The following is an 18,398-nucleotide window of genomic DNA, read 5'->3' on the forward strand; positions in this document are numbered from 1 at the left end:
CAATGAAATGCCATTTATGTGTTTTAAGCTAGAGGTGAAACTGGGGGTAGGTGGCTTGCCTTGATTAAAACTGCACTTCAAAAAAGAGAATTCTCCCTGCTTATAAAAATGAATCAGGAAGGCCAGAGTAGCTTAGGAAGACCAGTTAGGAGTCGACTGCAGTGACACAGGTAAAAAGTGCTGATGGTAGCTTAGATTAGGAAGGTGTAAGTGAAGAGAAGTAGACAAATTTACAAGGCAAAATGACAGGACGCAGTAGTGAACTGATTTGGGGGTGGGGGGTTGCAGTTAGGGAGAGGAAGGTGTCTAAGAGGAGTTCTAGGTTACCAGCTTGGAAACCAGGGTAATGGTGGTACCTTAGATTGATACGTTAATAAAAACTTAAAGAGGAAGTTTTAACCCCTGTATTGACAAGTACTGAACAACAATAACTACAATAAAAATCCAAAAGGAGTTTCTGGTTAATTTTTTCACATACATTTGCCTGAAATCTTATATAGCCATTCTTACATGGCTTAAATAAAAATAATGTTTCATTACAACTAGTGTCGCATGGTGATCTTTTGAATTCTAGGATAAAATGAGAAAAGAAAAAAAATACAAGATGCCAAGAAAATGTTTTTCACATACGTAAAATTAAAAAGGAAAACACAAATATAATTTTCTTCCCCTGATTACTAACATCTCTGCTAGGGATTTAGCAAAGACATGGCAACTTTATATCTAATTTGTGGTCATTTAAAAACTCTGGTAAGTTTATTACAGGTTGATTCCTATATTTCTCATGCAGATAAAAAGGTTGGGGTTAACTTACAAAAAATTCTCCCCTTATCTTTTAAATAGTTTGAATAATATACACATCATACACACACTTTAAAAGTATTATTATTTATGTTTAAAAGAAAAACAGATAAAAGACCAATAAGTGATTCCTTTCTCCACCTCAGGAAAAATCTGTGAAATAAGGAATAAGATAAAACAAAAGCATATAATTGGTATTTAAGTAAAAAGAGCAGGTTATTGTGATTTCAGTCAAGTCACTTGTTCTTTCTGAGCCTTAAGGTTTTTATTTAACTTTTAAAATGTAAATAATACCTACCTCCCAGGTTTGCTGTGGGAATTACATAATGCTTTTGGAAGAGTTTTATTAATTTTAAATCTCTATAAAAATAGTAATCACTATAAATTTTTAAAAATCTAACAAAGCATACAGAATGTTCAGATCCACATTAATTATCACCTCCACTGTTTATATGATTTTCTTGAGAAGGCCAAATAAATTGAAAATAAAAACATTCAGCATCTATAACACTAAATAATTATAATACACCATAAACTTAAAATTCATATAGAGCAAATAGCTCAAGTCTGAGAAACACTGCAAGCTCTGAAGAAGTTAATGTCCCATCAGTCCTGCTTTTCTATAATAGAGACTGCTTTTGTTGACTATATACCTACAGATCAAAAGTACTCTACTAAGGATATAAGCTATACATTTAAAATATTTAATTAGACCTTTGCTTTTAATCTAAAACTATATAATAGTCTTATATTAAAATGGTGTAACAGGATTTTTAAAACACTCTGAGGTAAAATAATAACAATTTAACTTGTTCTTTGCTGTATCCTTAGCTCCCAAAACAGGGCCTGTATTTTAAATAATGTTAATTATAATGGACATTACAGAAAAAAAAAAAAAAGCCAGTATCATTTTCAATAAAATCTAAAATCACTCCAACACTTAATGTAAAATGAAACATGTATTTCCTTCCAAGTACTTAGATAGAAGGATGGCTATATAAGTCATACCAAATAAGCAAAGCACCATAAAGTGTCCGAACATGGTTGAAAATTTGAAAATTTTCAAGTATCTTCAAGAAAGAGCAGTCCAGCTGTTTCATGTTCTATCTTGGATATATTTATGTTTAAGAATGTGAATTTTAAAATAGACCCCACTTAGTTTAATTCTATCAGAAACATATTTTAAATTGTTAAAAGCCTTTGTTTCTTAAATACTCATAAACTTTTATTTCATAATGCATGATTGAGATTCTCTCTCATGTTGGTTTCAAACTTAACAATCCCTAGAAAATAGAATTCAAAATTTACCAGTTTTTCTTATTATAGAAGATAATATATGTCACATAGAACTTTAATCAAAACTAGCATTATAAATCTGACATGTGCAAACATTCACCCGTTGTGATAATACAGGAACGGTATGAAATTGTTTTATGTATGTGAAAAGAAAATTCTCTGAAAACATTCCCTTCCTTAAATAGAGGAAAGATGAGGGTAAAGAACTAATATAAATAGTATTAGTTAAAATTCTTACAGTTACAGATGCTGCTAAATTTAGTAGGATAGTTAAATTACTCTTTTACTTCTAACAATAAATGTTTAAAGGAATGTACAAATAATGCTTTTTAAATCAGTTGGCCATATACTCTAATGTCTTGCTTTTTTACCGTTTGTGCTTTTTATTTTTTTTTTTATTTATTTTTTTTTTTGCAGTATGCGGGCCTCTCACTGTTGTGGCCTCTCCTGCTGCGGACCACAGGCTCTGGAAGCGCAGGCTCAGCAGCCATGGCTCACGGGCCCAGCCGCTCGGCGGCATGTGGGATCTTCCCGGACCGGGGCACGAACCTGTGTCCCCTGAATCGGTAGGCGGACTCTCAACCACTGCGCCACCAGGGAAGCCCCTGTGTTTTTTATTTTTAACATTTGTGCCATCTTCTTTGTTGAAAATTATAGCTTCAACTTACACAGTTTACCCATCACTTGAAATGATTCTTTTTCATATTTTCAAGTTACTTCATAAGTGCAGTAGGGTGATGATTTTCTAGAATTTTCAAATCCAGCCATCAGATATTTATTAATTTGATTGGACTTTTTTTACAGTAATTAAATATAGATTTAAGTACATAATTTTAATAACATTTAAAATGCAAGCCTCCTTTTATTTTACATTAGCCCTAAAAGCATCTGAATCTTTGTAAATAATAGTAAATTATTAACAAATAGTGATAAATAGTGGGAACACATAGATTTTAATTTTTCTTTTTAAAAAATGCCTATAATGTAATATCAAAATTAGGAAATGACATCTTCTATTCATTAGGCAGGTAATTATTTTACAGTATGCGTTGACTTCCCTATATCACACCAGTTTAAAAGAGGGTTAAACCCCAAAACACAAAACAACCAAAAGATGCCCGTACCTAGTATTTTCTAAACTGGCTTTGGAATAGTCACCACTTCATCACATTCTATTTCATTTTATTGTCTTTTCATGAAAAGGAAAGTCTTCCACTAATTGGTAACATCACATTATAAATATAACCACCATACTCCAGAGCTATAATTTGAGTTTCTGACTGCCGCTCCTGCTATTCAACTGTCATCTTCTTTATATGATGGAGAAGAGCATCTTTTTCCAAGTGAGCCTCTGCAAGAGCTGTTTTAGCTTTAGCCAATTCCTGTTTCAGAGATTCATTCTCTTCCATGAGCTGAAATGATAAATTTGGAAAATAAGAAAACTTAACCATTTTCAGAAAACACAAACTATTTATACCGTATCAAAGGTGTGACACATGAGTCAGTAAAATTACCTAATGCTGGTGAGTATGCACTTAAGCCAAAAACTGCTTTGAGAAGTTATTTGGAAACACATACCAAGCACTTAAAAATGTCCGTAAGTTTTGACCCAGCAATTCAAAACACTAATTAACTTCTAATTACCAAATCTAATAGTGATTTTGTTTAATTTCAATTTCTCTTAAGATGCTGCAGACCTCACCACTCCTTGCTAAGCCTCTCTTCTCTTTTGCCTTTTATGCTACAGTTCTTTCTTGTTTATTCCTCTCTACCTATGGACTTTTCATCTCTTCCTCAGCTGTTTAAGAACCGTTAAATTTTTCGTATTCTATTAAATTCCATAATTGGTCGCCTTCTCTTATCACTGGAGCCACTCTCTTAGATGATCTCATCTACTCCTGTGGCTCCAGTAACTATACATAGCCTGATCCAGCACAAGCCTCTCTCTTGAGCCCCAGACCCACAATCTGAATATCTCATTAGACATTTTCAACTAGACGTCAATAGGTCTCCCCTCATTAAGACTTGGTTCAAGCATTTTATCCTCTTAGAACCATTCCCTAACCCCTAACCAGGAAGATGTGATAAAACTTTCTCCACAGGAAAACACATTTACACAGATATATTTAAATAAATTCATTCAATTTCAAAGAGTTCTCAGACCTTTTAGTACCAGCTTAAGAATGCCTGCCTTACAGACCAAGTTGGGTATTTCACTATACTTCCCAAACTCTAGTACATATAACACATGAAACAGTATGTTCTGACTACCATTTACATGCTCCTGTCTTTCCCACTAAACTTTGAGTTTCTTAATAGATAGGGAGTGGTATACTGTTACAATTCTATATCCTTAGCTTAGAGTTGACATCCAACAAATCCTGTTAAACAGATGAATGAACTCATTTTGTGTTTCTATCATAGAGAATTAAAATTCTGCTGGATAGAATTTTATAACAGCAAAAACTAAGAAGCAACTCAAATATTAACAAATGTTAAGAGGAACCTTTAGAAATGACAATACATCCACACCCATATTAATCTGTCACTTACAATAAATATGAAGCATTGACTATACTTGAATTAAAAAAACAAATAAAATACATATATGAAGCATACATAGCAATATGGAAAATATCAAAAAACAATGTTAAGTAAAAAAAATACAGTTATATACACTAGAATAGTAATTGTTTAGAAAAATTATGGAAAGAGCCTGGGAGGAAAAATTTAAAAATACTGACAGCACTGTAGGAGGTTACAATATGTTAGAGTTGTTTAAAAATATTTTTCCAAAGTTCTGAAATATAACAATACTTTTGCAACTTAAAAATAAGACATCAAAATGAATATATCTTCCAAGAAGCCTTCATAGATTCCAGAAACTGGCACTGTCCCACATTTACTCCATTATCTTCCATGACTACAACCTCTGTGAAGGTTGGGAATGCCCATACCTTGCTCAACACTGTATCAACAGCATCTAACACAGTGCCTGGCATATAACAAGCACTCAACAAATGTTAAATAAGTAAATAATGTCTTAACTATTTAACATTTATTTTAATTGCTGAAACTGAATGAGAATGAACTAGTTTTTCCATTACCTGTTCCCTAGTAAAGTCAAAGGAGCACTCAGGAAAGTTGAATGACCGAGAAGGCCAAGGAACCTCTGGGCTCGTCTGAGTGGCTTGAGTGACACTGTGTTGTTTTTTCAGATCACACTTTCCACTGGTAAGCAGCACTGAATCACTTTTGACATCTTCTTTCAAATCATTTCTAGTGTTAAGCATCTGAGAATCTAATACAACAAATAAATACTCAGGTAACATTTTAAAATACTTGGTAAATCTTAAGTTCTCTTGTGTAAAACTAATTTAAAAATGAGTATCTCTATTAGTAGGAAGACATTATGATACAGAAAAACAATAAAGTCAATAAAACAAACAAGCTCATTCATTGAAAAGATGAACAAAATCAAAACCAAAAGCACATCTGTTGAAAAGATGAATAAAATTGATAAAACCTTAGTTAGATGGACCAAAAAATAAAAAAGGAAACAAATTACTAGAATCAGAAATGGAAGAGGGGACGTTACTATCAACCTAACAGAAATAAAAATAATTGTAAAGGAATACTGTGAAGAACTGTATATCAATAAATTAGATAACTTAGATGAAATAGAAAAATTCCTACAAAGACACAAGCTACCAAAATAGACTCAGTAAGAAACAGATGCAAATACAACAGGTAAAGAGATTAAATCAGTAATCAAAAACTAGTGACGGTGCTTCAGGTATAGCCAGATACTGGAATTCTTATGATGTCCTCAGGAGTGTCAATTTAAGAACCTGACACTCTACTTCTCAGGTCCACTTTTCTTCTCTTCTGGGTTAGTTCAGTCATATGATGGCAAAGGTAGCCTCTGGTGACCCCAAACAAGTAAGTTTTACAGCTTGTGACCCCTTCTCTTTCAGTGTCCTTTTCAATTCACAAAAAAAGACTCAGAATGCTTGGGTCACAGTCCATTCATGTATTACTCAGTGTCCCAAGGGCAGAAATCTTTTGATTGGCCCTGCTGGGTCCCATCTCCATTTTTGTGATAGGGTCATATGATTGCTAAGTCCACCAAAATCACATGCAACAGTCATGACAGAAAGGCAGTTCACCATATCAAATTATACTGAGCAGACAAAAGAGTAATACTGCTCAAAATAATTTTTCCCCTTAAAAAGATTTCCAGAAGGGGTTAGCTAAGTCAAAGAACAAAAATATTTTTAAAGTTTTTGTTCATATTGCCAAATTACCCTCCATAATGGTTCTATCAATTTTACCCCTATTCTGTATATATAAAAATGGAATAGTTCCATCAACATGGACAAATGACATCAAGTTGAGTTTTGGTCTGTTCTTGGGTTCATTATATTACAGTGGTCTCAAATCAGAAACTACTTTTTACAATATTGTCCTGTACTGATTATGTTTTTAGTAGTATTAACTAGGAAAAAAACTACAAAAACTGTTGTATTGGTTCAGACTAGCATAAAATTCAGCTTGGCAGTGACTGTAAGAGAAATCCTAAAGTACTATGCCATGGAAAAGCCAAATTTTCCACTCTTTCAAGCTCAAAAAATTAATTAACACCCCTAAAATTCTACTTGATTACAAATTTATAACATATTTTTGGTTTTCAAACTTTTAGAGGAGCAAAACTCTTCTTTTAAATGAAATCTGACATAGAATGCTAATATGAACTAAAAAAAAAAAAAAGCTGAGTTACATAGGCTGTAGTGAGGAAAATAGAGGGCCCAAGGCCCATTCTATTTAGCCTATATCTCACTATTCATGGGATCCTAAGAATAATGAAAAAACCACTGACCAAACAATTCTGAAACCCATTTCATTTCAATCCAACCACTGGGAGGTGGAATGAGGAGAGAAAAGGGAAGGAGAGGGAAAGAAGAGAAGAGGAAGAAATATGGGAAGAGAAAAAGAAGGAATGAATACAGGAGGGAGGAGAGAGAGCTGGAGTGGAGGAGACAGAGGAGTGAGGATGGGAAAAGAGGAAGAGCGATGTAGCTGTAACTGGAGAAAAAGACGGAGAGTTAACTGTGAGTCTGTTTTGCATATACATTCATTTGCAGTACGTTTTAGATTCCACATATAAGTGAAATCATTAGTATTTCTTTTTCTCTGTCTGACTTATTTCACTAAGCTTAATATTCTCTAGGTACACTCATGTTGCTGTAAATGGCAGAATTCATTCTTTTTTACGGTTGAGTAATATTCCACAGTGTGTGTTTATACATATATATATATATATATATATATATATATATATATATATCCCATATCTTCTTTATCCATTTGGGTTGCTTCCATATCTTGGCTACTGTAAACAGTGCTGCTCTGAACAGAAACAGACTCACAGATATAGAAAACAAACTAGTGGTTACCAAAAGGGAGAAGAAAGCAGGGAGAGGCAAATGAGGAATATGAGACTAAGAGATACAAACTACTAGGTATAAAATAGATTAAAGTAGATAAACAACAAGGATATATTGTATAGCACAGAGAAGTATAGGCATTATCATGTAATAACTTTTAATGGAGTATAATCTATAAAAATATTGAATCACTATACTGTACACCTGAAACTAATATAATATTGTGAATCAACAATACTTCAATTAGAAAAAAAAGAGAGGGAGAGATAAGTAGGGAGGAGCAGGTAGGAAGGGAAAAGGAAGAGATAAGAAGGGGAAGAATGGGGAGGAAGAGGCAGGAAGAAGCAAGTGTAAAGATGGGAGGGACTGGAAAGGGACAGGAAAGGAGAGAACCTGTAACTGACAAGGGTAATTGGAGTCTATTACTATCTAAAGACATATTTCCTTTTATTTACTTTAAAAGAGCTTCTTTCTAATTTTTAAGACAAATTTTGATGAACAAATCCATGCCACTCTTGGATGAAATGTGCATCTTATGACAATGTACACTTTTCCCCTAGCATAGGCTCTGCTAGTTACTTTCTAGATCTTGTACCTTGGACAAGCCATTTAACTTATCTAAACTTTAATTTCTTCATTTGCAAAAAAGGAGATAAGAATACTTGCCTTAATTATCTCAAAGGGTTATGGTAAGAATTCAGTGAGTTAATATTTAATGTAAAAGAGCTTTACAGACTAGAAAGCATTATTCAAATATTAACTGCTGTTAGTACCACAGTAGGTGTTCAATAAATATTTGACTTTAAATCGAGGTTTTAATAGTTCTCTGTTTATTCAGACAGAAGATGTCTATTCATTTGTGTTCTCTGAGTGTCACACAGGCACTCTTCCGAGTTTAGGTTTTACACTTCTCTTCAGGTTTAGTAATTTAAAAATTCTTCCCTCATTCCCAGTGAGGAAGTATTATGGCAATGATTCTAAGGCTGTATATGGCAAAGAGTTGTTCATCACAGACCTTTAAATATACAATGTCCCATCCTACCCCCAAAATTCCAATATAATCTATTGGGAGGTACTCCCTCACAACACTTTTGCTGGGAGTCAATGCCACAATGGCCACTATCTCAGATGGGAGTATGCCAGGTCCTAGGTGTGTTGGGTGCAAGACATGTTGAGAGACAGGACACTACTATTAAAAGTAATTAACAATAGATGGCATAGGATATACACACATACCATATATATATATATATATATATATATATATATATATATATATACACACACATACACACAACAAACATTTTCTTTTTCTCTTATAATAGTGTTATTAAGTTACTCAATTAGTCATATTTCACTGGAGCAACAAGATATTGTAGTATACCTTTGTAATTTTCTGAAAAATTATTTTAACTTTCTCTTTACTGAAAAACTAGTCTTTCCCAAGTGTGGAGTACTATGATAAGTGGAAATAAATAAATAAATAAATAAATAAAAACACCTATTCCTTCGTGATGAACTGTATTTAATCACATCCAGAGCAGCTGCAAGTATACCTCATAGTACACTAAAAGAACAGGAAGGAGTAAAGAAAAATATTGGGTAAGCTGCTATTATCACAGCAACAAACACCTAAAACTAATTGTTGAAACATCTACTAGTCAGATTATTCTGAATGCTCCTGTTTGCTAAATAAATTTGTTTTAAGGGAGAAAAACTCAGCATACCTTAAAATTTCTTTCCTTATTTTCCTTTTTTGGCTGTGCCACGTGGCTTGCAGGATCTCAGTTCCCCGACCAGGGATTGAACCTGGGCCACGCAGTGAAAGCACCGAATCCTAATCACTAGACCACCAGGGAACGCCCATACCTGAAAATTTCTTAAAGAGCTATTTGAGAAAGTAGGGCCATTCAAATTACTTACCCAAAGTGCTTCAAAATTCTAAGAAGCAAATAAAACTGTTAAATACTTGTTTATCATGGCTAATATATTAATTTGAGTCATATTTATGATACATTATCATACAAGCTTCATGTGCAGTACATTAGAATATGTGTTACATTACGTACATCAGACTATGTGTTACATTACGTACATCATACACTAAAGACCCTCATGCAATTCATTTCCACATGATAAGAAAAATAAAATAATGTAATCTGCTTCATGATATTGCTCTTAGGAATACACTGAAATAAAACATGAGACACTCTAAATAAAACAAAGAATACTTGCTTATGCTTAAAACATGTTGTTCTTTCCAGAGACAGTGGAAAACTACTTTAAAATAAATTGTCTTAAATTTTGTACAATGCTAATATCCTGAATAACACAACAAATTTTCCATAGTCTCAATGAGCTTTTGAAAGGTACATCAACAATTTACAGGACTTCCCTGGTGGCGCAGTGGTTAAGAATCCACGTGCCAATGCAGGGGACACAGGTTCAAGCCCTGGTCCGGGAAAATCCCACATGCCGCAGAGCAACTAGGCCCGTGCACCACAACTACTGAGCCTGTGCTCTAGAGCCTGCGAGGCACAACCACTGAGCCTGCGTGCCACACCTACTGAAGGCTGCACGCCTAGATCCCATGGTCTGCAACAAGAGAAGCCACTGCAATGAGAAGTCTGCGCACAGCAACGAAAAGTAGCCCCCGCTGGCCACAACTAGAGAAAGCCTGTGCACAGCAACAAAGACACAATGCAGCCAAAAATAAATAAATAATTTTTTTAAAAAAGTAATGCTTAAAAAGAAAAATTTACATACATGAGTACTGCTGCTAAATTTAAATAATACCCTGAGTTTTGATGCCCACTTAAAGAAAATCTAGGATATGCTTTTCTCTAACATTTCATCACTACCTAAATGGCTTTGCTGAAAAGATCCAAGTGTCACTGTAAAAACATGAAATAAGAAAAATTATATTTCTCAAATGTAAAACATTTGATGAGGAGCAAGAGTTTTCAAAAATGTAAGAAATGAAGTGTATAAATATGTGACATATTCTGAAAAGATAAATATGTGATTTTTTTTCTTTGGCCACACTGTGGGGCATGTGGGATCTTAGTTCCCCGACCAGGGATCAAACCTGCTCCCCCTGCAATGGAAGTGCAGAGTCTTAACCAATGGACCGCCAGGGAAGTCCCTCATATGTGATTTTTTTTTTAACCCATACAACTTTAAAGACAAATCCAAATGGAGTTTCCATATTGAAATGATCTTCATGCAAATATATGCCCTTGCTGGACCAGTGATTCACTTTTGACTTAGCTACTACATTAAAATACAGTTCACAATTGGTAAAATATGTATTGATATTTGATTAATTGTAAAATATAGATAAGAAATATAGGGGAAAATACAGAGAAAATTTTTTCAAAGCACCTTGATTTTAAATTAGTTTTTACTCATTAAATTAATGTTTATTTAATTATTTATTTCTCCAATATGTGTATGCAAGTGGATATTTTTCTTCAGATATTATAAACCTCTCATTTAAAACATATATTTGTTTTTGTTTTCTCTAGCAAATAGTAATTAATCTCACTCAGTTGCCAATAAATCCCCAAGAATTAGAGCAAGGATTGTTTTAAATTTTGTCAAGTATAGATATTTTATTTGGGACTTCCCTGGTGGTGCAGTGGTTAAGAATCCACCTGCCAATGCAGGGGACACAGGTTAGAGCCCTGGTCTGGGAAGATCTCACATGCTGCGGAGCAACGAAGCCCATGCGCCACAACTACTGAGACTGTGTGTCACAACTACTGAAGCCCGTGCACTTAGAGCCCGTGCTCTGCAACGAGAAGCTCACGCACTGCAACGAAGAGCAGCCCCCACACCACAATGAAGACCCAACGCAGCCAAAAATAAAATTAATTAATTAATTTTAAAAATATTTTATTTTCTGCTACATTTTTATGTCAATGACAAACTTTATTGCACCGATATCAGAGAAATGGCCTGCATGAACTCTGTTTTAGAATATGTTGATATTTTCTTTGAGACTGAATTAATAGAGAAGTTTTATGGGTATTTGAAATTACCCATTTGTTGAATTCAAATATATATATATATACATACACACACACATATTTATATTTATGTATTTATACTTGTACTCTGAGAGGTATGTAAAAGTTTCTCTATGATTGTAGCATCTCAATATGATATGATTCCATTTCTCTTTACTTCAAATAGGTTTGCTTTATATTTTTCAATTCTGTTGTTAGATGGATAAAGGTTTATGGCTGAGGTATATTTTGGGGGATCTTTTATCAATATGAAATCTCTCTCTGAGGCCAATGAGGCACCTCACAAAAGAAGATATATAGATGATAAATCAGCATATGAAAAGATGCGTACATCATATGTCATCAGGGAAATGCAAATTAAAACAACAGTATACCACTACACACCTATTTAGAATGGCCAAAATGCAGAACATTAACAACACCAAATGTTAGCGAGAACATAGAGCAACAAGAAATCTCATCCACAGCTGGTAAGAATGTAAAATAGTACAGCCATTTTCTTACAAAACTAAACGTACTCTTAACCATAAGATCCAGCAATCACACTCCTTGGTATTTACCCAAAGGAGCTGAAAACTTATGTCCACACAAACACCTGCATGTGAATGTGTACAGCAGTTTTATTCATAACTGCTAAAATGTGGAAGCAACCAAGATGTCCTTCAGTAGGTGAAATAAACTGTGGAACATTCAGACAATGGAATATTATTTGGTTCTAAAAGGAAATGAGCTATTAAGCCTTGAAAAGATATGGAGAAACCTTAAATCATATAACTAAGTGAAAGAAGCCAATCTGAGACAGCTACATACTGTATGACTCAGGTCTGATATCTCTTGAAGGTAGAGCTGATAGATTTTAGGTGAACTGCTACTTTTTACTTCAAAGATCAGGTTTTTAATTTTCAAGGATTTCTAACTGGTTATTTTCCATAAAAGCTTGTTCTTGTTTTGAGTTCAAAATCCTATCATCTGTCTGAGGATATTAATTATATTTCTTTAAAAGTCTCAACTTTTCTTCAGCACTCTGAAGCACTGGAGCACTTTGTTCTGCTTTTTGTGTAAGGCAGACCTGCAGTTTTGGGATCTAAAGCATCTGGGAGCAAGAGCCATACAGCAAACCTAACTTCTCACACCTGAGCTATCTTCACCTGAGCTTTTATCAGTAATGAAGATGACATTTTGATCTTTGTTCGCCTGACTTCTATGTTTGCTGTAGCTGTTCCCCAGCTCCAGAGAGAAAGGACTCCTCACTCAAGAGTGCCCCACAAACTGCTTCTACCTCAGCAATAGTCTTCTCTTTCATGGTTTCTGGCTACAGATTTTTCTGGTTCGCCTCTTATCAGTCCCTCACATTTCACCCTCAAGTAGCTACTAACAAATTGAGGACTAGAATACCTAGGTCTACCAACTCAAGCTCTTTCCACTACTCCACACTACCTTAGAAGACACAGTCCTTATATTAGAGACCTTAGAAATCTTGCTAGAATGGAGATACAAGCACTAAAACAGAACTAAATACATAGCAATATACTATAAGTAACTAATGTATGGAGAAAAAGTACTCAAGAATTTTAAGAAGTCATATCAAGCTATAGAGAAGGGTTCATTGAAAAGGAGAAGATTGAGATAACCCTGGAAGGACTTCATTCAAAACACATTTGTAGAATAGATACTAAATCAATTGTAGATGAGTTGTTCCTGAGCTAGAGGTTCATACATGGATGATATTTTATCACAATGTACTCAAAGTGTCCCTAAATCATCTACTACTACATTTGCACACATATATAAAATAGTATATAAAAAGTATGAGTGAAAAAAAAATCGGCATGCGAATAATGTCATATTTCAGTTAAATGTTCACTTAAACTGTTTTCATATATACCTCTGATATGAAAAGAACCATCATCATTTCTCTCTACCACAAGATGATCAATATGAACAGTTACAGGAGCTGGTTCAAGGGATACTGTACTACTACGAGGACTGTCATCCTACAGGAAAGAGAATAGTATTAGCATGTTGTTATTAAAGTAAAAGATAAAATTAATCATCTTCAATTAATCATTTTCTTAAACATTACTTCAGCCAATAATATTCTTAATGAGTTTGAAATATATCTTTAACATGCTTTAGTTCATACAGTGAGAAAATTGCTCATTTTATTTTGATATTTTCTAATTTCTATGAAAAATCTCTACATCATCACCACAAAGACCAACAAGTTCATATTTCTAGACATGAATCAAAGTCCAGGTAGGCAAAGTGAACATTTATAACATGAAAATATAAAATTATTTGTTAACATACTTTTAAATTTATTTTTGTGTTAGAAATTTGTATCTTCATTGGCATCACTGTTGCAACAGTTTCATCTTCCAAAAAATGTTGAATATTGATAAGAGAAGATATAAGAAACTCAGTGCTAAAGTTTTCTATATGGCACTGCAGAAAGCCATTCTTTTCTGCAAGCAAAGAGTGTATTACAGCACCAGGCCCACTTTCAAATCTCAGAGTAATCTCAGGAGAGGATTTAGAATGAATTACAGCTTTATGATCTGAACCTATGAAAAAAACAAATAAAAATTAAAACTTTGTAGCACTACTCAAAAATGTCACTCTCAATTATTGGTCATTAAGAGGCACTGTCACTTTGTACAATGTTAAAGCAATAATAAACTTTTAATATTTACTCTTAATTTAAGATATTTACAGTACATATACCACATGTACCCAACCCTAATTTTCCCAATTTCCATTTTTATAGACAATCTTCTACTGCAATAACACTGTCTTGTCTATACTTTTAAAAAATATTTATTTATTTATTTATTTATATCTGCGTTGGGTCTTCGTTGGTGTGCATGGGCTTTCTCTAGCGGCGGCGAGCAGGGAGTAGGGGCTACTCTTCGTTGTGCTGCGCTGGCTTCTCACTGCGATGGCTTCTCTTGTTGTGGAATACAGGCTCTAGGCATGCGGGCTTCAGTAGTTGTGGCACAAAGGCTTAGTTGCTCCACGGCATGTGGGATCTTCCTGGAGCAGGGCTCGAACCCGTGTCCCCTGCATTGGCAGGAAGATTCTTAACCACTGTGCCACCAGGAAAGCCCTGTCTTGTCTATACTTTTATATATATTTTTATTTTTTGGTAACATGGAAAAACATGCCATGATATAAATCTGATGATGCATAACTCAGATATTTTGAGTGTGTCTGAGTGTGTACATATCTATACATTTATAATATAATGGACAACTGTGATGAAGAAACAGTCATGGCATTTAAAGTGACTCAAGCCATTTCTCAAGTAGTGACAAAAGCCTGAAGTTTTGTACATTCTTCACTAAAATTGGGCCCTTAAATAACTGGAAAGGTAAATAGAGAAGACCCCATTAAAATGTTACTATTAGAAGACAATCTTTAAACTAAAATTATAGCAAAGGAAATATATATATATTTATGTTTATATTTATATTTATTTATGCCTTGGCCTTGTTCCAAAAAAGAATTTGAGGTGTCTTATAGAGCTATAAATACTTGAGTTCAAAACAAATTTCTTTAATTTCAATAAACACCCATAGTGGAACTACTTAAGTGAATTGGCCCTCAGGGTAACTATTTTGTTTATTTTACATTACCTAGCTCCAACAAGAATAGGAGAAAACATGCACATGGCATAATCAGATTAAAAAAATAAGTAGGGAATGGAAAAGCAAAGATAAGTGGTAAGATTATTAACTCAAAATACATTATTTAAATTTCTGTGCCAAAGGTAGACCAAAAATAACTTCCTAGAAGCAAAAAGAAAAATACGATCAGTTTCACACGCAATTCATAGAACCTGTGAGTTAAAAACAAACTGTTCTGGAAAGGTGAAGCTCCTTCAGTTACTGAGGGTCAAAGTTATCTGTCCCATGGGCCCTCATAAGAAGACCCCATTTATCAAATTCATGATGGAAAGATGTTAAATTTTCCTCAGTATTCGTGTGAATACTCTAGTCTTACAGAAGTCAAATGTATATATATTTATGAAGGGGAGAAAAGTGCAAGAAATTAAAGATACGTATATTTATGCACCAGGGATAGATCTCCACATGCAACATAAAGTGGAGAGTTGTTTTTAAAATTTTTATTTCAGGTAAAAATTGATATTTAAGTAATGTTAGCACTATTTATTAACACTTCAAAATAAATAAATGGTATAGATAGTAGGAAAGATCAAAAATACTCCTAGGGAATTTCCTGGTGGTCCAGTGGTTAGGACTCAGCACTCTCACTACCAGGGCCTGGGTTAAATCCCTGGTTGGGGAACTAAGATCCCACAAGCCGCGTGGGACTTAGCTGCCAAAAAAAAAAAAAAAAAAAAGATTCCCAAAGAATTCTTTAAACAATTAAGAACTCGATATTTTAATTTTTTTAAATAGAAGGTAAAAGAAATGGTCACAAACTGATCATGGTTAGTGTTCTGTCCTGTACCAAGAAAAACAAGATTTAACTAACTTGTCTATTTAACAGTAAGAGTAATTGAAAACAAACAACTTGGTAAATGTGATTTTATTTTGCCTTTTATCTATCTATATATCTACACACACACACACACACACACCCACACACCCACACACACACACACATACACTACTCACTCCAGGGAGCTGAGAGCCATAAATAATTTCAAACAAAAAAGAGTATTTAGAACAGATAAAACAAAACAAAATTCTCATTAGTCAAAAATCACTCCTGCTTATTACCTTTTACACCATGAAACTTACATTAAGGTCTTCCTATTAAAGGAACCCAAAGTCCAACCATTATAGAAAAACAAAAACAAACAAAAGCAAAAACAACTTTGCAATTTTAACTGTTCATGTCAGAGTGACAGTGTATATAAACTGTAGATCAAATACAATCTTTGTTCATATGGCTTATTAATGTTTTAAATGTCAAGCTATTTTTTTCTCCTTTTCCCTTTATTCCCTTTCCCCTTCCTTTCCTTTCTTTCTTGTTACTTTGTTTATTCCAGCTCAGTGACTTTTCAAAAGAACATTGTCATTTAAATTTCTTAGTATAACTACTTTAATAAATTCATTTCTTTAAATAACTGAAAACCGTGAGTGACAATTCCACATAAAGTTTGAGAAAGGGATGGTTTAATGTGGTATTCCTCGTCATACACTGTGTATTTTGTTGCTTATATCCCTCTATGTCTAAGTGAATGTGTTGATCTTAGAATGAAAAACCACAAGAACAGGATACATTATTTTACCAAATATCAAGTAACATGCCAGACTCAGAAAATGTTTGCTTATAAGCAAGATAATGGAATACAAAAATTGACACTTACTCTAGTGTGAAACTAACTTTGACCTTTTTAGGATTACTTTATCACTCTTTTTTTTTTTTTTTTTTTTTGTGGTACATGGGCCTCTCACTGTTGTGGCCTCTCCCGTTGTGGACCACAGGCTCCGGACGCGCAGGCTCAGTGGCCATGGCTCCCGGGCCCAGCCGCTCCACGGCATGTGGGATCTTCCCAGACTGGGACACGAACCCGTGTCCCCTGCATCGGCAGGTGGACTCTCAACCACTGCACTACCAGGGAAGTCCTCACTCTTTTAATACAGAAAAGATTTTAGTTTTCTCAGACCTACCATCTCCAAGAATGGGATGACTGAAAAAGTAAAAGATGGAACTTAACAGCAGAAACAAAAAGAAATGAAGGAGTACCTCTTCAACAGGTTATGTTTCTAATAACTTAAAGTACTTTATTGAAATATGGTAATCTAAAAGAACAAATCTCTTGCATTGTTATAAATAAATGTCATTTTCTGTGAATTCATTTATATCAATGACAGAATTGCTGATGAGTCATATGGGTAAAAAACAAAACAAGTTTAGGCTTCCTTGGTGGCACAGTGGTTAGGAATCCGCCTTCCAATGCAGGGGACACGGGTTCAAGCCCTGGTCCAGGAAGATCTCACATGCTGCGGAGCAACTAAGTCCGTGCTCCACTACTGAGCCTGCGAGCCACAACTACTGAAGCCCGCATGCCTAGAGCCCATGCTCCACAACAAGAAGTCACCGCAACGAGAAGTCCGCGCACTGCAACAAAGAGTAGCCCCCACTTGCCGCAACTAGAGGAAGCCCCAGTGCAGCAACAAAGACTCAATTCAGCCAGAAATTAATTAATTAGTTTTAAAAAATTAAATTAAAAAAAACAAGTTTAAATCACGTTAAAGTCTTACCTACTGGACGATTACAAAGGTAATGCCGTAGACTGATATTGCCTAACTGATCTGGTGTCACTTGGTCCACTTGAAGACAGATTTCCATATCCTCCCCTCGGATGTCAATTTCTCCATTAACACCAATAATTTTAAACACCACAACTGACATCTAATAAGGATTGCATAAATAATATTAGTATACCAAATAATTCAAAAAAATTTAGGAAATAACACAGGAAACTACTATAACCTCTAAAAATATAACTGTGACTTAATAAACCAAAAATATAATTGTGATCAACAGAAAGCAGTTATTGCACTACAGTGATAAACTTCCACTTCCTTTCTTCCTACTTAGTCAAGAGAATATTTTTAGGTCACAAAGATTAATTATATGACATTTCTGTGTGAAATTATTTTCACTAAATGCTGAACTTATTTTCTAAGTCATCCATAAGAATATTTCACTGGGTGAAGATGGCTTAAAATAAACCAGTAACATTTCTTTTGTATACAGCCCCTCATAAGGACTGACCACCATCTTTACTATCAAACTTGTTCAAAGTGTATTTAAATTGAACTAAGAACAAAATATAAAGAATTGA

At 34.2% G+C, this 18,398-nt stretch overlaps 1 protein-coding gene across 13 annotated transcripts in view; it reads right to left on the reverse strand.

Moving 5' to 3' along the window:
* Positions 1–3,031: 3,031 nt before the first annotated feature.
* Positions 3,032–18,398, reverse strand: part of BLTP3B (bridge-like lipid transfer protein family member 3B) — a 92,349-nt gene continuing 76,982 nt past the window's right edge. For 12 of the 13 annotated variants that reach the window (XR_010835881.1, XR_010835880.1, XM_067009957.1 and 9 more), the window contains 5 exons: positions 17,812–17,962; positions 13,886–14,139; positions 13,461–13,569; positions 5,205–5,398; positions 3,032–3,509 (listed from right to left, as the gene is read on the reverse strand). Coding sequence is in view for 11 of the 13 variants with exons in the window: in XM_067009957.1 (XP_066866058.1) it covers positions 3,390–3,509; positions 5,205–5,398; positions 13,461–13,569; positions 13,886–14,139; positions 17,812–17,962 (828 nt within the window). In the remaining 2 variants the exon portion in view is untranslated. Of the gene's footprint in view, positions 3,510–5,204; positions 5,399–9,377; positions 9,433–13,460; positions 13,570–13,885; positions 14,140–17,811; positions 17,963–18,398 lie in introns of those variants that run through there. The other variant, XM_067009956.1, reaches the window with a different exon arrangement.

This window comes from Kogia breviceps, chromosome 12, assembly GCF_026419965.1.
Source record: "Kogia breviceps isolate mKogBre1 chromosome 12, mKogBre1 haplotype 1, whole genome shotgun sequence".
Lineage (NCBI taxonomy): Eukaryota > Metazoa > Chordata > Mammalia > Artiodactyla > Physeteridae > Kogia > Kogia breviceps.